This window comes from Biomphalaria glabrata, chromosome 9 (assembly GCF_947242115.1).
Source record: "Biomphalaria glabrata chromosome 9, xgBioGlab47.1, whole genome shotgun sequence".
Taxonomy (NCBI): domain Eukaryota; kingdom Metazoa; phylum Mollusca; class Gastropoda; family Planorbidae; genus Biomphalaria; species Biomphalaria glabrata.
In genome coordinates this window covers 1,348,233-1,368,305 of record NC_074719.1, presented here as the reverse complement: position 1 = coordinate 1,368,305, position 20,073 = coordinate 1,348,233, and the positions used below count along the sequence as shown (strand labels likewise).

The following is a 20,073-nucleotide window of genomic DNA, read 5'->3' as shown; positions in this document are numbered from 1 at the left end:
ACTCCAAAAGTAATTTATGGACCGTTTAAAATAGTTGTCTTAGCATGGGTCTTAAAAGGGGAGATAACAGCCTGGTGAACTAAACAAATCCCTTACCTAGATAAGCATCGTGATAAAGACAGTCTTGGGTAATACAATAAAAAGGCCTGACACATTTCACTGGTCGATGGAAGACCTCCCTAAAACAGGACACATTGAGTGGAATAAATAGCTTGTAAAGCGTAAACTGTAAAATACAAATCTTGGCTGATATAGTTTAATAAAAGATATAAAGAAATTCGAGCATTTTCTACGTAAATATATTTAATCAAACCCTCCCTACTTATTATATAAGAATAAGCAAACAGTCATACACCCCCCAGAAGGCGAGCAATGAATACAGGAACCGCTGCACTGACTTCGTTAATTTTTGTCTCCTGTAGTAAAGTGCCATTGAGTTGTGAAATAGGGTTCTGGATTCAGTCCCCTCCCACAGGTCCGCCTTAGGCGTAGGCAAAACTAGGCAGCCGCCTGGGGCCTCCGATTAGTGGGGGCCTCGAACAGGACTAAAAAATAAAAGGTAGAGAAAAAAAAGCGAAACTCAGATCAGATCTCAAACATATCAGAACTCTATGCCTTGTCTACAAGCTTAGCTCCAAGTCTCAGCTATAGCTGTGTTAGTACACACATAACGCTACAGGAATCATGCTATATACGTTGCTTAAGATGTAGATGGAGGAAGGTTTTCATTAATTGCATAATTTTATTTTCGGTCTTTTTATTTTTCTATTTCATTTGGGACCACCATATTTCTCTTTGCGTAGGGCCTCCTATTACCTTAGGCCGGCCCTGCCTCCCGTTAAGTTGAATGTTCAAACATCAATAAACTTGTCAAAAGGAATTCTATTTCGTGATTCCTCAGTCTGGCTTTCTTACACTAGTAGCAGATTTGGCTTTAGTAAATACAAAGGGAAATAACTTTGCAAGGTAAAGACAACACAATAGACAGAGATGGGGGAATGAGGAAAAATATATAAAGAGAGAGAAAAAAAAAAACACCAAGAGGCTCGCGTTGTCACAGCGCGTGATTTGAAGGGCTGTCCGTTCACGTGACTGCTGCGCGAAATAGGAGAATTTATTATTTTTTTCAGTTGCTATTGATGCCTTATATCCAGACCAATCTTTATCTTATCTTATATAATACAGACGTTACTTCAAAAAAGAAGATGATTACATCCTACGCGTCATGCATTTAGTCATGCATATTAAGCAATGACTTAAATTCAGCCCAAGTCACTGGTTTTCCTGGTTAGCTCAGGCAACCCATTCCCATATAGTTTTAGATGCTCTACCTGTTGACTTATTATTCAACTTCTAAATCTAGATCTAGCATGAAAACTAAAAAGAATAGACCTTAGTCTAGATTCGTCATTCTAGATCTAGACATTATAAGACTATTAGCCGGCAGGCTGAGATGAGGCCCTATCGACATCGCTATTATTGATTATTCATTCATAATATTCCCATCAACTAGATCTAAACAAAAACATCCTTACCACATGATAACTGGTGCCTCTCAATCAAGTAGACCTAAAGCCTATCAAAGCTTGCAATACACATGTGATCTAGATCTAGCTAGATTATCAACAGAAAAAGATGATTACGTCATAATGGAAGTGACACTGAAATTGCGTCGACTTGACACATGCGACACAGGCCAGCGTGGTGCTAGCGGTCAACTGTGTCAAGATACAAGTGATAGACCTACACTCAAGTGCTGGTATGAACACTTGTGGTGATATCACCCCTAATACAAAATTTAATAAAATACTCTGAAAGACACAAAGATAAAGGCACATTCCTCATCCCATATGCTAGGACAAATTTGTACAAATACTCCTTCTTCCCTAGTGCTATTAGAGCATGGAATGGGTTGCCTGAGCTAGCCAGGAAAACCAGTGACTTGGCAGAATTTAGGCCATTGGTTAATATGCATGACTAAATGCATCACGCGTAGGACGTAATCATCTTCTTTTTTGAAGTAACGTCTGTATTATATAAGATAATATGATCACAGAATTAAGTAGAGAGGACAGGCGTTTTACGTCAGTTGTCGATAAGGTCTTGGTGAACCTTGTATGAAGAGCGAGTGATGTCATAATGATGGGAGTAGGGTGGATGTTTGGCTGAGTTTCTGATGAAACTACGGGGGGTCTGGCGTAATGCAAAGGGAAAAAGGATTGGTGAGATAGTTGAAGAGGGAGACAATCCAGAGACTTTAAGATGTGTATTTGTAATGAGTTAGCTTCTCTTTAGAATATCATTTCATTCATGTTACTACTTTATCTCATGCCCACTAAAAACTGTGTACATTTAACTCTTTCTCTAATAACAGACGATACCAACGTTGATTCAGAATGTGGTAAATAATTACGGAGAGAAAGAGTTAAAATTATAAATAAAATTTGTAATCAAGTTTTTTTTATTAAAAAAAAAAGAAGTCTGTTTAAGTTTTTTTTGTTTCAATTTAAATACTAAGATTTAAAAAAACGCCTTGCGCCTACATCGATGTAGTTGTACAAGATTTCTGGAGCTACAAACCAACGACCGAGCAACGACACTGTCAGGGCGATTCAGTCTGGTACAGTTCAGCACAGCAAGACAGGCCGTACAGGGAGTCCAGAGAGAGGCAGTTCGAGTTCAGGACAGAGCAAGACTAATCTCTAACGCATAGTCTCGGACTGAAGGACCAGTAGAGTTGGGTGCAGCATTTGGAAGTAACGTCTGTATTATATAAGTATATAACGGTTCCGATCCCCATACTGGCAAATATTTTTCATTGACTAATCATAATATATGCGTAATAATATATATTGTTACAACAACTTACATAAGTCAGGTCAGTTTGACTTGTGGAGTCGTAGTCACATTCAGTTATTAGACTGTCTCCCTGGAAAATAAAACAAACTCCACTTAGACCCAAAGCACTATCATACAATGTTTAAAAACTTCTAAATACTCACATTCAAAGACAGCATCAGAAATCAAGAGATTAGAGACGGTGTTACTGCAGCGATTGGACCCCACGATGACCTGCTAACTATCGTAAAAAAAACAACGCAAGCTAAATATCTATGGCCATATAACAAGATCTTCGGGGCTCGCAAAGACCTTCCTTCAGGGAACAGTACCAGGAAAAAGAAGAAGAGGCAGACAGAGAAAGCGATGGGAAGACAACACATAAGAATGGACTGGCCTGCCTTGAAAGAAGTTCTAACTAAGGCAAAAGAGAGAGAAGGCGACGAATCTTGCATGGTGCCCCATAATATAAGTAAAACTGAAGTAGAAAAACAAAGAAAATATGGGAACCTAAGCTTGGAGATTTAGCGGTTATAGAAGATGTCTAAATTAACCATATAGCATGTTGTTATATCAACTGAACGTCTATTAGTGGGACTACATAGGCTGAGTACCTTGCGTGAGTATTTATTTTTATCTCACTCGAGGTGGGGATTGAACAACAATCCAGCAACCCAGTCCAATAAGTCCGCAACGCCGTTCCAGGCAGGGGACGTCATCAGATAACCGTTAAGCTGGAGTGGCGGTCCTTACACTGACTAGTGGGGGTTACAGCATAGGAGTATGAGGCAAACTCCTCACGGTTAGCGCTGCCCTCGGCCACTTATTGCGAGTGTGGCTAAGCAACGGGGGAGGTGCGCTGTGTACGTGGCAAGGTCTACTTTCTAGTCCAGTCATTATGGCCGCTACTACTGGGAGTCTTCAGATAGGACAGGGGTGAAGAGCCCTATGTCCAGACCTGGTGGTTGGATAAAAGCCTTTTTAACGAACAACAGGATAATAGCGCCTACGGCACCGATTCCCTACTGGACTCATTGAAGGTGCATGGTGCCCCAATGATCCAACATATGGATAGGTAAAGGTAAAAATACTCCTTCTATAGTTTTGGTAACTTGATTCAACCTCTTTATCTAATGGCCTGCATTTCTTTAGTGGCGAATATGTATGTAATTGTCACACTTTTTCAGTTGGCTAACATTTAGAAGATGAGATAATTTTTATTGATCCTATCAAATGGAAATTCAGTTTGACTACAATTGACAAGCTCAGCGAAACTACTGTACAATAACAATATAGATGCAAATTCTAACAACATTCACACACGAAACATATACACACTCACAACCAGCGCTTTATGAATTTGACTTCTATGTACTTCTCAATGACGACAGCTGATCTTGTAACACTCTGACCGAAAGTGGGATAAAGGAGTTTTTAAATCTTTCTGTTTTAGTCCTAATGGAAAGGAGACGACCACTTCGTTCAGATCTTATGTAACAGTGGTTTAATGGGTGCAGGTTATGTTTAAGAATTGTGAGTGTTTTGGAAAGGAATCTTTCATGAAAAAGCTCTTCAAGAGATGGTAGCTGTATTCGAGTGATATAAGATGTTTTTTTAATTAGTCTATTTAGTCTAAGTCTTTGTGTCAGTGAAGTATTACCATACCAGCAGGTGATGGCAAAGTTAATTAGACTCCTGATGGTTGCTGCATAGAAAAGTTTAATGATTGTTTTGTCGATGTTTTCTTAGCTTTCTGAGATAGAAGAGTCGCTGGTGAATTTTGTGTAGAGGTTTTGACAATGTTCACACCATTTCAGTTTGTTGTCGATGATTGTACCTAGGTATTAATATTCTTGTACTTGTTCTACGGTTTGGTTGTTTATCTGAATTTCTGCAAGATGGCCGCCTTTATGTTTCGTAAAGTCAATAATCATTTCTTTAGTTTTCTGAACATTTAAAATTAGAAAGTTGTCTATACACCATTGGTAAAAGGTGCATATATGATGGACACAATAATCTGATGGACACTATATCTGATGGACACAATGTCTCTGTTGGACAGCATTTATATAATGGCAAAAATGTATCTAATCATTCTAATTGCCAACATTTATCCAATGGCCAACATTTTTCTGATGTTCAACATCTACTAGTGGTCAGTATTTAGCCTATCTAATGGTCAGCATATATTATTATTATTATCTTAAAAAAAACGAACTTATATTCATTCCCTGACACTGCCAGATAGAAACAAAGTTCAATGTAATCCCTTTATCAGCGGTACGTGACGTTTTGGCGACGCCGTTTTGACCCCGCCGTTTTGGCGACGGGACGTTTTGGCGCGAGCCGTTTTGGCGCGAGATACCATTTGACGATAATTTAATAAGCACGTAGCTTTTATAACAATGTTTATTTCACTCTACCATAATATTGTATGTATAGTATGAATTCTAACACCGTTCAGTGAATTGTTTTGTTTTTTTTTAATTATAAAGGTTTTGCTTATTTCATGAATATAGGCCTATAATAAGTCAGATTCCTGTATGGTAATGACATGCTATATGTGAGTTCTGCTAATCGCACTGGATGACATTTTTGGATTTCTTTCCAAAAGATTTTTTTTATTTGACAATTCCGAGAGCGGCCAAATGTCTACCTATCTCTTTCAATCTTTTCGCCCCTACGTCTTTATAAGCTCGAGTAGTTTGGACCATTCACTAATAATTTTATCCAGTGATGTGAAAAACAATTACACATTTACATTTAGTACGTGAAAAATATGTCTTAACACAAACACTCATGCAAAACATAGATATGAATAATTCTTTTAAAAGAAATAATACAATAAATGTACATAATGTATTTCGCGCCAAAACGTCCCGTCGCCAAAACGGCTCGCGCCAAAACGACCTTCGCGCCAAAACGGCGGGGCCAAAACGGCGTCGCCAAAACGGTGGCGCCAAAACGACCTGCTTCGCTTTATCAGTTTCCACTGAGGAATTTTCTGGTGATGTGGCAATGAGAATCTTCTTAGGAATGTTAAGGACCTTGAAGGAATCTGTAATGTCAGTTGTCATTATTCCCCTTGGTTGATATAACAACAGGGTATATTGTTTTTTTAGACAACTTTCATAACCGCTTAATCTACAAGCTTAGGTTCCCATAATTTGTATTTTTCTATTTCAGTTTTACTTATATTATGGGACAGTATGGCGATTTCAATGACGGTAGCGTTTTTTTTTTAAATCAATAAACAGTAGATCAGAGCAATAAAAATCCTTCCTTTGTCCAGTTAAAGTAGGCCCTTTCCCCAACTAATGTTAGATACCCATTTGAGTTGGGTGGACTCCAGGGCGTCAGGAAAATCCCGAAATTAAAAAATCGAAGTCTTCACCGAGATTCAAACCCGGGACCTCACTGTTCGGAATCCATTCGCGGTTTACCACTCAGCCTCCACGCCTCTTCAACGTCTATGCCCATCCTAAAATTGGTTCAGGTCAACGCCCATGTATTGTCGGCTCAATACAATGTGTGTGTTTTTTTTTTTTTTATAGATGCAACAGTTGGCAGCAGGATTGTTTTATGTGGAGAACATTACGCCTTTCAAGAGGGGCTGAGAAGCCTTAGTTGAGTACCCACCTAGGAGAAGGAAAACTCTAAATGCAAGCCTCTGCTGCATTGAGGTTCTACCCAAACATGGGGAAAGCCTTCGGGAGTCAGACATGAAGAAAAAAAAACAACAAGAGCTGGTGACAGTGTCAGAACTTCCGACGCATAGAGGGGGGAGGGATTCTGCGGTGTGACATTGTTCCGACCATAGTTAATGCCCAAGCATTCATCTCATTTTTATATAACCCTTAGGCGTTCTACGATTGAAGGCGGCCAACCAGAGCAAGAGAGTGACCTAATCACAATATGACAAAGTGATTTCTTTATCTTTTTCTATTCCTTAGTCCGTTGAACCGTTGGGGCACCATACAAGACTCGTCGACCGTCTTTCTCCATTCCACTCTCACTTTTGCCTTAGTTGGAACTTTCAAAGGCAGGCCTGTCCATTCTTTTATTTTGTCTTCCTATCGCTTTCTCTGTCTGCCTCTTCTTCTTTTTCCTGGTAATGTTCCCTGAAGGAAATTCTTTGCGAGCCCCGAAGACCTTGTAATATGGCCATATATTTTTAGCATGCGTTTTTTTACGATAGTTAGCAGGTCATCATGGGGTCCAATCGCTGCAGTAACCCTGTCTTTAATCTCTTTTGATGCAGTCACCACAGTGATTTATTTGTATAAAAAAAAAAAAAATTGCCAATTCTATTCTAGCTAAGAACTATGTAGATAGATCTATGTAGACACCTGCCTTTTGTATGATTCTTTCTTCAGGAAGTAATCTCATTTGCTGATAATTAAAGTCATAATGATTATCTTCCATCAAGGGTGGTAACTCTGTACCATTCCGGAAGTGACGTGTGCGTATCTTCCGCCCTAATAAATGGGCATGCAGTAACACAGCCAACACGGAGATTGGCTGTTCAGCTAAGCCCTGAAATACAAACAGCATGAGAACCATTTGTAAGTAATCTAGAAGATGAATACATTGGTTTGGATTTAATAACATAACACTAGAACAGACAAGTGCTGTATAGTATTTTACAATAAATCTTTCTAGGTTAATCTAGTTCCTATCTAGATTTAGATCTAGATAGATTCTAGATCTAGTAAAAAGTAGTACCTAGATTTGGATTCTAGAATAATTTCAGAATATGGGATTGTTGTACATGTTTGGAATGTTCCGTCAAATTTGAACGTTATTACATCCTAGCGCAAACTTCCTGAAGGGTGGTGGGGGATTGCTGCGGGCAGGGTTCAAACCCGAATGAAAAGACCATCGGGCAATCCAGAGCGCCTACCACAGACAGCTATCTATATCCAGGAAGATTGAATACGTGCTTAAAGTCTCTCAGCAGCATCTCCCATAACTAAAGTCATGTACCGTACCCATTAGAGTTGGGTGGACTCAGGGGCGCCCTAAAAAAATCCCGAAATTCTAAATCCCAGTTTTTACTGAGATTTGAACCTGAACCCCCAAGTTCGGAAACTAAGCGCTTAGCCACTAAGTCACACACACACACACAAGACAAAGAGAGGGAGAGACAGAGAGATACTGAGAGTGAGAGAGATACAAAGAGAGAGAGAGAGATACTGAGAGTGAAAGAGAGACAGAGAGATACTGAGAGTGAAAGAGAGACAAAGAGAGGGAGAGACAGAGATTCTGAGAGTGAGAGAGAGACAAAGAGAGAGAGACAGAGAGATACTGAGAGTGAAAGAGAGACAGAGAGATACTGAGTCTTACTGAGAGTGAAAGAGAGACAAAGAGAGGGAAAGACAGAGATTCTGAGAGTGAAAGAGAGACAAAGAGAGAGAGATACTGAGAGTGAGAGAGAGACAAAGAGAGAGAGAGAGATACTGAGAGTGAAAGAGAGACAGAGAGATACTGAGAGTGAAAGAGAGACAAAGAGAGGGAGAGACAGAGATTCTGAGAGTGAGAGAGAGACAAAGAGAGAGAGACAGAGAGATACTGAGAGTGAAAGAGAGACAGAGAGATACTGAGTCTTACTGAGAGTGAAAGAGAGACAAAGAGAGGGAGAGACAGAGATTCTGAGAGTGAAAGAGAGACAAAGAGAGAGAGAGAGAGATACTGAGAGTGAAAGAGACTAAGAGAGGGAGAGACAGAGATTCTGAGAGTGAGAGATAGACAGAGAGATACTGAGAGTGAGAGAGAGAGACAGAGAGATACTGAGAGTGAGACAAAGACAAAGAGAGAGAGAGAAAATGATTTATAATCAGTTAGAAAGATCGAATAACTTTCTAGGTCATGACAGCCAGTTTCACCAATAAAATTAAAATCTCTGATAACTTTTTTTATCATCTACTAAATACTTTGTGAACAAATTATGAAAAAAAACTACGCTACATTTCTCAACACCGCGCTCACTTCAACTGCAGGAGTTGTCTCACCATTTAATACCACTTTCTAGCATGAGCGGACTGGCTATATGGGCATTAGGGCCAATGCCCGGTGGGCCCAAATGGGCCGGTAGGGCCACCTAAAGACTTCAAGTATGCCACTTTATAACGCATTTATTTGTTAAACCCTTTATAATATCATCTTGTAAAAAGAGGCCCTCTGAGAGTCGTGGTTTAAAAAAAAATCCTTTACAGACTCTACAGAGTCTACAGTAGGATGTTACTTCAATGTAACACTTTTTCCGAAATAATGTAATAGTCTACATCCGTAGACAGTGCTACTAGTAGGCTTCATCCTTTTAGCGTTGAAAAGCAGCATTATCTTATCTTATATAATACAGACGTTACTTCAAAAAAGAAGATGATTACGTCCTACGCGTCATGCACTCAGTCATGCATATTAACCAATGACTTAGAATCTGCCAAGTCACTGGTTTTCCTGGCTAGCTCAGGCAACCCATTCCATGCTCAAATAGCACTAGGGAAGAAGGAGTATTTGTACAAATTTGTCCTAGCATATGGGACGAGGAATGTGCCTTTATCTTGGTGACTTTCAGAGTATTTGATTAAATTTTGTTTTTGTATTTGAAGATTAAGGTTCAGTGTTTTATGTATAATTGCTACTTTACTTTTAAGTCTTCTGTCCTGAAGGCTTTCTAAATTTAGTGATTTAACTAAAGGTGTTACTCTAGTCAAATGTGAATATTCGTTTGTTATGAATCTCAATGCTCTATTTTGGACATTAAGCCTACTATATGTCTTAAAAAGATACAGAGTGCATTGTATGCATGCGTTCCTTTATCGATACATTTTCAAGCTTAACAGAATAGTTTTGAGGACAGTTAGACCTAGAAATGGAGGCCCATCATATGATATACAATTTGTGGGCCGGATAGTATAGAAATGCCCGGGACGATGTAATACCCAGTCCGCCCCTTCTTCTAGTGTAGCTCTTCTATGTCTGTTGTTACCTGTTGTCATGGAGTTAATTGTTGACTATATATTTCACAGGCTGAACAAAGTAGGTCAACTGCCTAGAACGAAACGTGGAAATAGCCTTTAAACCTAAACAGCCGCAGTAGATATGATCAGTACTAGATGTATAATCCTTGTAACAATAGCCACTGGAGATGACTAACTGATGTCGACAAGCTTTTGTGACAATAGCTTCAAAATATAAAAAGTACCTGATGTAGAGTATTCTTGATAATGGCCTCAAAATAAAAAAAATTACCTTATGTAGACAGTCATCGCGACAATAGCCACTAGATGTAAAAAGTACCTGATTTAGACAGTCCTCGTGACAATAGCCACTAGATATAAAGCTAGTCTCAAATGGAGGTATTATTTGGTAGCTGTCTGTGCTGACTCCAGTATCAATGATAGCAGCGTCATATGTTCTGAGCTGTTTGGTTAAATAGAGTCGCAGACCTGAACTATCTACGATACCTGCGGATCATTAGTACATATCGTTTAATATCGCCTTAAAAAAACAAAAAAAAAAAAAAAACCAAAGGTTATCATATTTTTGGTTATAGAAATTAACATAAAATTGAAATTTACAAGCCAAGAGATATCTAGTAAATAAATATAAAAAAAAATACGAGAATAATGAAATCGCGGTTGGGCAATGTCGCAAACTTCCAAGTTAGAGAACGATTCTAAAACCACTTCGGATCATCACATTCCTAAAGCAAGTGGCAGCTTGGATGACTATCTGACAGCATCAGAGGGGCCATCTTTGTTTGAAATCGCTGAAATCCTCTTGTCTACAGACGATGACACTCTTCCAAAGAAGAAGTTAGAAAGTATTGACAAGTCCACAGAGACAGCTCCGTCAGCTGGAACGGCATGGACAATTCCCACTACGGGCGTTAGTCATCACCAGTATTTTACTCCGGAACTACAACTAGAGCAGTCTAAAGACGCCAGTAGAGCTAATCTTACAACTTCATCTACCGTAACGGAATGGACAACTCCCACTACGGGTGTTAGTCATCACCAGTATTTTACTCCGGAACTACAACTAGAGCAGTCTAAAGACGCCAGTAGAGCTAATCTTACAACTTCATCTACCGTAACGGCATGGGCAACTCCCACTACGGGTGTTAGTTATCACCAGTATTTTACTCCGGAACTACAACTAGAGCAGTCTAAAGACGCCAGTAGAGCTAATCTTACGACTTCATCTACCGTAACGGCATGGACAACTCCCACTACGGGCGTTAGTCATCACCAGTATTTTACTCCGGAACTAAAACTAGATAAGTCTAAAGACGTCAGTCGAGCTAATCTTACTCTGCAGTCTGGCGATGTCCCGGACAGAGCTATAAGCGTCATCTCTTCACTAGAGTTATCCTCCTTATCTGCGCAGACATTCAGCCCATCGTCAGCAGAATGCAAATACCCCGTGCCCAGTGCCGGAGAGACCAGCCCAAAGGTGCCTTTGGTGATAACGCTGAACATTTTCAATGAAGATGGTCAAAGTACTGACCTGACAGTCAGTGTCCCCGTGCTAGCAGACAGCATCCCTCACACACAGTGCTACAGAAGTGCACTGCCTATTCTTCAAACAATCAATCAAGTGGTCAGTGAGGAGACCCTACGTCTTATTAAGCTGCAGCTTAAAGAAAAGGTTGCCGAGTTGCAAAAAAATAATATCGCGCCAGAGCAAGCAGGGTCTCGACTGTCCAAGCAGCAAAATCGCGCGACACAGCCATCAGCATCTCAGCAATCGGAGCTACAACAAAACCGAGGGCCGCAGACATCTGCGCCTCGACAATTGGAACAACAAAATCGGGCGCCACAAACAGAGTTTCAACAACTGGAGCTACAAAATCGAGGATCGCCACCATCAGCATCTCAACAATTGGAGCTACAAAATCGTGCGCCACAGCAAGCGGCGTCTCGACGATTGGAGCTAGAAAATCGCGTTCCTCTGCGAAAAACTCCTCAGCCATTTGAGCAGCAGAATCGCACGCCACAGCAAGAAGCTGAACAGCAGTTTACTAGCAGCCCATCTATAGTTATCCGGCCGGAGAACTCTTCAACAAACTCTGAGCAACTATTTCACTTCTATGTAAATGAGACAAAATCATTGGCCACTGAACTATTTAGCTCCCCTTCCACCCAGTCACAAACAGTCTCCACTAGCCAATGTCAGTCTGAAGATCTTTCACTGTTGCAACATAATGAGCTTCTGAAGCTATTGGCTCAGCAACATCTTTCCAAACCTTTACCACAACAGCGCGAGACCTCGTTAGCGCTAAGCCCACAGCAAGCTTTCTCTTCATTTTTAGCTCAACAGAGAAGTTTCTCTCCGCCTGTAGCTCAGCAGCAAACTTTCTCTCCCCCTTTAGCTCAGCTGCAGACGTTTTCTCCGCCAGTAATTCAACAGCAGTCAATCAAATTTTCTTTAGCTCAGCAGCAAACTTTCTCTCCCCCTTTAGCTCAGCAGCAGACATTTTCTCCGCCAGTAATTCAACAGCAGTCAATCAAACTTTCTTTAGCTCAGCAGCAAACTTTCTCTCCGCCTTTAGCTCAGCAGCAAACTTTCTCTCCCCCTTTAGCTCAGCAGCAGAATTTCTCTCCCCCTTTAGCTCAGCAGCAGAATTTCTCTCCGCCATTAATTCAACGGCAATTTTTTTCTCCCCAAATAGCTCAACAGAAAAATGTCTCTCCCCCATTAGCTCAGCAGAAAGATTTCTTTGCCCCTTTCGTTCAATCCCAAGGAAACGCTTCTTGTCAGACCCAACAGCAAGCCCTCACTTCTTATCTAACACAACAACGAACAGTCAGCTCTTCTTTGGCTGAAAATAAAAAATACTCTGATTATTTAGACCAGCAGCAAGTCCTCCCGACTCTAAACGAACTAATAGCTACTTATTACGTTTCAGCCCAAGAACCAACTTTATCCACATCGTCTACTCTAGAACAACAAAAATCTCAATCTGTTCAGCAGACGTTTACAACTGTAGACCCAACATCTACATTCGTACAGCAGGCACCTCCAGCTGTACAGCAAATATCTTCAACCATACAACCAACATCCTCACCTGCTCAGCAAGCGACGATAACTGCACATCAGACACCTCTACCTGTACAGCAAATTGTACAACCAACAGCGCAACTCGTACAGCAAACATCTTCAACTGTACAGCCAACATCGCCATCTGTGCATCAAATATCTTCAACTGTGGAGTCAACATTTCTAGTTGAGCGGCGAACATCTGTAGGTGAACAGCAAATATCTTCAACTGTACAGCTAACATCTCTACCTGTACAACAAACATCTTCAACTGTACAGCCAACATCTCTACCTGTACAGCAAACATTTTCAACTGTACAGCCAACATCTCAAATTGAACGGCGAACATCAGTAGATGAACAGCAAACATCTTCAACTGTACAGCTAACATCTCTACCTGTACAGCAAACATATTCAGCTGTACAGCCAACATATCTAATTGAACGGCGAACATCTGTAGATGAACAGCAAACATATTCGACTGTACAGCTAACATCTCTACCTGTACAGCAAACATCTTCAACTGTACAGCCAACATCTTTACCTGTACAGCAAACATCTTCAACTATCCAGCCAACATCTCTACCTGTACAGCAAACATCTTCAACTGTGCAGCAAACATCTTTACCTGTACAGCAAACATCTTCAACTATCCAGCCAACATCTCTACCTGTACAGCAAACATCTTCAACCGTACAGCAAACATCGCCATCTGTGCGTCAAATATATTCAACTGCGCAGCCAACATCTCTAGCTGAACAGCCAACATCTCTACCTGTACAGCAAGCATCTTCAACTATCCAGTCATCTTTACCTGTACAGCAAGCATCTTCAACTATCCAGTCAACATCTCTACCTGTACAGCAAGCATCGTCAACTATCCAGCCAACATCTCTACCTGTACAGCAAACATCTTCAACTATCCAGCCAACATCTCTACCTGCACAGCAAACGTCTTCAACTGTGCAGCAAACATCGACGCCTTTACAACAAACATCTTCAACTGTACAGCCAACATCTCTACCTGCACCGCTAACATCTTCAACTGTACAGCAAACATCTTCAGCTTTACAGCCAACATCTCTACCTGTACAGCAATCATCTTCAACTGTACAGCAAAAATTGACGCCTGTACAGCCAACATCTTCGACTATACAACAGACACCCCTACTTGTACAGAAAACATCTTCGACTGTACAGCAAACATCTTCAGCTGTACAACACACTCCTGATCTTATACAGCAAACATCTTTAACCGCACAGCAGACAAATCTTCCTGTACAGCCAACATCTTCAATTGTACAACAAACATCGCCAATAAAACATGAACGGTTCACAAGTTTGTTAAACAAAACATCTCCAAGTGTCCCCATCAAAGACTTCTGTGAGATTTTGAAACCTGTCTATTGTTCCGAAGAGAATCATCTTTGTTTCAAAGTTGATATTGCAGACATACAAGCGTTTTTAAAACAAGGAAGTATCAAAGAAATAAACACAGATAACCCTAGACAATACGTTAATGATGAATTAGAAAGTACTACAAAATTGAGCATCGAAAGTATTTCGAAAGAAAATATTTCAGTAAAACCTGATGAAAGGAAACTACTCACACCAATATCAAGTCAGCATTTAAGTCCAGCAAGAAACTTAGTCACAGACAAAGACACGATCAAAGTCCAAAGTAAAGAATCAGAAAACTTAGATCTATCAAAAGAAGATCTGTCTAGAATCAATAATTCACCAAACGAAGATCAGGTTCTATTTACATTAGCTCAGTGGGAAGCTCTTCAATCTAGGTCACGTTTGAGTATAGAAGAAAAAACACAAGATCAAGTTTTAAACTTGAATAAGGTTACCCCTGACAAAGTTGATCAGGATGATACTCGCTTGAAAAAAAGGTCGGAGACCTCAGATTTAGCTGGAAACAAAGATGAAAGTCTATTAGACCTTCAAGAGAAGACAATCCAGGCACAAAAAACAAAGGGGTCTGCTATTAATGCATCTGACAGACAGCCACTTTCAAACGATGTCTCCAATCTGTCCATTACGGACATTAATGCAACAAAATTCAGGTCAGTGAACTTGACAGCTGACGTTGTGACTGTAACTGCCAATACTGTCAATGTCAGTGCATTAGAGGCCATTGGGCCGTTTTCGAATGAGCTGGTGGGCCTCCAAAGATTCCCAGCGCAGCGATGTGAACTAGACAAACGAACTACCAGTGAACTGTTCAAGCATTTCAATTCACTCGAAGATTTAAACTCAAGACTTCAAAGCGAAACCACTTATCTAAAAGAGCAAGGGCAGAAAACTCCTAAAGGTTTTGAAAAGGGAGAGCAACAATCAAAGAAAAACATTTCAGAGGCTAATCCGCAACTGTTTTCACACGCTGGAGATCTTCAAGTAGAGGAACATTTTCCAAACGTCCTAAACCAAAATGAAAATAAAAGTCCGAGAGGAGACAGGCGAACTATTCAGAGACGGTTACTAGAAACAGATATGTCTGCTCTGAATACTATACCGGAGACATCCAAAGAACATCTCGTATCACAAAAAAACAACTCAACAATAATGGAAGGACAAGATAGCAGTAAGCGCGAGAGCGTAGTGAATGAAGCGTCAAGCAATGGCAGAAATTTCTCTGTTAAGGACATGGGCCCTGATCTCAACGAAGCATCGAATTCCGGAAGAAAGTCAAGGGATGCAACCCCAGAAACGAACGAGACTTTATCCATCAGAAGGTCCATCACGTATGACGCTGCATCTCCCGAGATCGCCAACATGGAAAACACTCGATCGTCTGTCGCAGGTATGAAACAGTTTTTTGAAAAGAGACTCCCCATGGTCAGCCCGCAAGCTCAGATCCCAAGTGACAAGGTTTTAAAACAGGAAACGGAAACGGTAATGGTGGAGAGAGTCTATGACGTCAATAACCAGGAGCAGAGGACGAACTTAAACGCGGACACCTTGTCCGCGCTTAGTAAAAACAACCCAAGTCTTAGATCATCGAACGTCGGACAAGAAAAAGTCTCATTACAAAACAAAGCAAACGAGAAACTCGATGTTGAAGACGCCGCTGAACGACAGACCATTGTAGTTGAGCCGATCGAGCCCAAGCGTGCTTCTGCTCAGCAAGACGCTGCTGAAACAAGACCCTCCCAAAAAGAAACGGACGCTTGCCGCCTTACACTGATCACAGAATGTGGTGAAGAGATGGTCTGTCTCTGTTATCCCAAGAAAAAGATCAATGATCCAGAGCCTGGTCAGAGTGGACTCAACGGTAAGAATGTGAGTGGGCTTACTGACAGGCAGCCGAGTGACAGTGGTCCCAATGAAAAGCAAGCGAATAAGGTGGCTTTGGAAGAACCAAGACCATTGTCTCAGAATAGACCAATATGCTGCCAGTGCTGCTGTTTGGCAGCATCTAAAGATCTTCGAAGCCAATACCATGATATGTGCAACATAAATAAGAAGACTTATTGCACGTGCTGTACTTGTTGCCAGGGAGTATCTGACGCTCCTAGCGATGAAACCCTCACGGAAGCCTACTCCAAAAAAGATCCCTCTTCGCAGTCCACCCGGAAGCAATGCTTCAAAACGAAACTAGATGCCAACTTTACCTCCTTGCGTATCCGCATTAAGCCGAACGGCGAATTTCACGTCTGCCCCGAGGACTGCACGTGCAAGGAAGTGACGTCAAACGACTGCTTAGACACGTCGTATGGGGTGTCCTCGGAGATCAGCATTGATGCTTCCTACACTCAGGACGAAACATCGAGTAGCGAAGAATATAGACAGAAAAAGAAATGTAAAAAAGTCATGTTCTCATCAGGGGCCTCACCTGAGGATAACTCCTCAGATGAGCAGGTCAGTGACGGGGAATCAAGAGTTTAACAAGGCAGCGAAATATAATGGCTGAATGATTCCATATTGATTCCATATTGCTTCTAAAATATCAACAGCAAAATAACAAGGTGGTGATAGAAAAACTTTTTAAAAATCTGGCTCTTTTTATATTGAATAGTGAATAGGCTAGACAACCAACTAGAATAGTAAGATAAAAACCATTTACTGTTGAAATAGCTCATACCTAAAGCTTGATAAACATGGTTAATAATTATACCATAATTCTAAAAAAAAAATGAATTCCACTTGCTTTCCCTGTGTAGTTATGTGTATGTGTGTGTGTGTCACTGTTTATGTGTGTGTGTGTGTGTCAATTTATGTGTGTATGTGTCACTGTTTATGTGTGTGTGTGTCAGTTTATGTGTGTATGTGTCAATAAATCGTCTTAAGCAGAACTGTCAACTACAACAATAGAGTTCACTAAATGTGATTAAAGAATTTTAGTATCCTGCAAAATATCCTGCGGGAGGTTTGGACTAGGAAGTAATTATCTTCAACTCTTAGTTAGTGGGAAGCATGGTCGAGAGGCCAAGTGCGCTTGAATTTGGCTTGGCTTGGCTACCTAGAAGGGGGCTCGAGGTTCGACACGGGCAGAGTTGTGTTTACTGAGCGCCTAAAGGCAGCACGGAAAACTAACTCTTACATACCCCCTCCTCCCCACCGGTCCACAAATGAGATTGGACCAAAGCGCTCTGAGCATATTATAAGCATGAAAGTAGCGCTATATAAAAGCTATAATAATAACTCTGAAGGAACATCCGAAACATGTAAAACAACAAACAGAATAGTCACTTTACAATAGAAGAATGTATAACAATGATGCGACTGAAAAGTACGTTCATACCAGAGTCTCACTCGAACCACAGGTTCATGTGAAGTTGACTTCATACATTGCCACAGGAACAAATTCAATTGCCACAGGGACAGATCAATATTGAAGTTTGTAGCCAGGAACTAAACTCGAGAAGGAGGTTTTTTTTTTTTACTTTTTCTTTTTTGTATTCTTGAAAAATTGTTTATCGCATGGCTATCCCAGGTGAACTTTCTCTGTTGCCAATGCTACTGTAAATTAATCGTTTATAAAAGCCGTTGATCAGCTCGATACGTTAATCATGTTAAAAAAATCAAATTATGATAAGCCTTCATTGAAAAAAAAGGAATGAAATAGATGTATTGAACATATAAGCGAGTGTCAGACAAAATACACTTATAAATTCAGTTCATTATTTATGTTCTTTTTAATGCCACCTTCTTTCAGTCTTCTTAGTTTATTCTTCCTCATGAAAATCTAGCCAGATTTTTGCTGCTGAGCTGTAAGTTCTTCTTCATGGAAAAATAGTGTGCCTTACAGAGTGTTGGTTATTTGAGCTGTAGTGGTAGCAGGGTCTGCCTAAGGTGGATTCAAATGGGACATTCAAAGAGGTTATGATTCTCAGTTTCGTAAGGGTGGGCGCAATGTCTACAGAAGGGGGGGGGGGATTTATCTGTTAAGGTGATAATTTAAAGGTGTGTGTCTTGTTCTTAGTTGAAAGATGGTAGATTGTTCTTAGCGGTTGGAGGAAATTGATATTATCCAGTTTGTTTCTTATCTTATCTTATATAATACAGACGTTACTTCAACAAAGAAGATGATTACGTCCTACGCGTCGTGCATTTAGTCATGTTTAGTCATGTTTGGCGTGGTCATGTCTTCGTACATGGCTCTGCCTGTGTTTTCCTTAATGCCCATTGGTTGAGCCACTCCTCTTTGTGGTTGCTGATTCTTATCTTGTAAATTAGAGAAGTTCCTTCAAAAGAGAAGATAATTACGCCATACACTTATCTCTCCTGACTGACGATACCAGCGTTGATTCCACCACAATCTGGTAAATAATTACGGCGAGAAAGAGTTCATCTAGATCAGCGGTTCTCAACCTTTTAAGCTTGGTGACCCCTTTTAACAATCCCCCACTCTGCCGCGACCCCCCCCCCACACACACACACACAGCAATAGAAGATTAGGCAATACCAATCCATATTTTCGATGGTCTTAGGCAACCCCTGGCAAATGGTCAATCGACCCCCATGGTCTTAGGCGACCCCTGGCAAATGGTCAATCGACCCCCAAGGGGGTCGCGACCCACAGGTTGAGAATCCCTGATCTAGATAATCATGTTAATTAGAGGCTTAAAATCGGGTATTTGTATTTCTGTTGACTTAGCTGTTCTAGTGATACATCTTGCTATTGCGGACGTTTTTTTTTTTTATGCTTTTGTTTGGCTGTACTTGTAAAAACCTAATTCAACCTTCTCGATAATGGTGAGCGTTTAATTCTTGTAAAACTTAAAATTGAACTAGTTCAATACTAACCTTTAACCTTTTCTGGATTGTTGTAATGTGTCTCCAGCATAAAGTAACCAGAGTTATAGTCCGTGCCTAGAGGATGTCCGACATGGTCCGGGTAGCTAAAAGCCTGGACAAAAAAAAAAAAAAAATTTTTTAAATTAACTCTTTCCCTCCGTAATTATTTTTTCACATTCAGGCGGAATTCTTCATTTTGCTCATTAGTATTTCACTACCATAGTATGATTAAGCTTCAATAGCTTTGTTCGTCGTGATCAGAAAATGTTTTATTTGGTACAGGATTAAAGAGGAATGTTTGTTTGTTTGTAAAATGTTTTACATGTTTCGGATGTTCCTTCAGAGTTGAAGATAGTTTACTTCCTAGTCCAGACGTCCCGCAGGACGACTGGGGATGAGAGCGGGCAGGGTTTGAACCCTCGACCGTCGATAAATCCGAACCACAGTCCAGCGCGCAAACCGCACGACCAGGCAGCCATCCTGGTCTGCATGCTCCTTCTATATAACATAAAGAAAAGGTTTTAAAATTAAATATTAATTTAATTTAATGAGGTCAAATCAACGATGGTATCGTCGATTAGGAGAGAAAGAGTTTCAAAAAATCAGTTGAATGGTTCTACAGTTAGCTTATGCTTCGTGGGTATAGTTGTATGAGATAGAAAATTGTTTGGTGAATTTAAAACAAGAGGGAAGTCAGCTCACGGTGACTTGAAAGCTTTTAAGGTGACCTCCCAGATAGAGTGCTGTTTTAAGAAGGTAATGTATACCTAGTAAAAAATTGCGTGATTTACTGAGATCTTTGTAAATAAAACTATGAATGAGACATTTAAAGCAAGTGAAATAAAGAAAAAGCTTTTATTAAGTGTAATTGTATCAATTAGTTTTGATCAGTCTTGTAATTATATGTGTGATTGACGTAGACATATAATTCTGTGCGATAGA

At 40.4% G+C, this 20,073-nt stretch overlaps 2 protein-coding genes across 3 annotated transcripts in view; one reads left to right on the top strand and one right to left on the bottom strand.

Moving 5' to 3' along the window:
* Positions 1-20,073, bottom strand: part of LOC106062731 (uncharacterized) — a 67,884-nt gene that overhangs the window by 5,537 nt on the left and 42,274 nt on the right. Inside the window, exons 23-27 of the mRNA XM_056041081.1 lie at positions 19,141-19,243; positions 10,141-10,307; positions 7,188-7,374; positions 2,870-2,925; positions 97-179 (exon numbers count right to left, since the gene is read on the bottom strand). Coding sequence (XP_055897056.1) covers positions 97-179; positions 2,870-2,925; positions 7,188-7,374; positions 10,141-10,307; positions 19,141-19,243 — 596 coding nt within the window. The remainder of the gene's footprint in view (positions 1-96; positions 180-2,869; positions 2,926-7,187; positions 7,375-10,140; positions 10,308-19,140; positions 19,244-20,073) is intronic.
* LOC106066669 (titin homolog) lies at positions 10,417-17,000 on the top strand. 2 transcript variants are annotated; one of them, XM_056040288.1, is made up of 2 exons: positions 10,417-13,909; positions 13,973-17,000. In XM_056040288.1, exons 1-2 carry the CDS (start codon positions 10,489-10,491, stop codon positions 16,777-16,779), a joined length of 6,228 nt encoding a protein of 2,075 aa, XP_055896263.1. In that variant the 5' UTR covers positions 10,417-10,488; the 3' UTR covers positions 16,780-17,000. The 2 variants fall into 2 exon arrangements, with proteins under 2 accessions (XP_055896263.1, XP_055896261.1); XM_056040286.1 differs by having other exon boundaries at positions 10,417-17,000.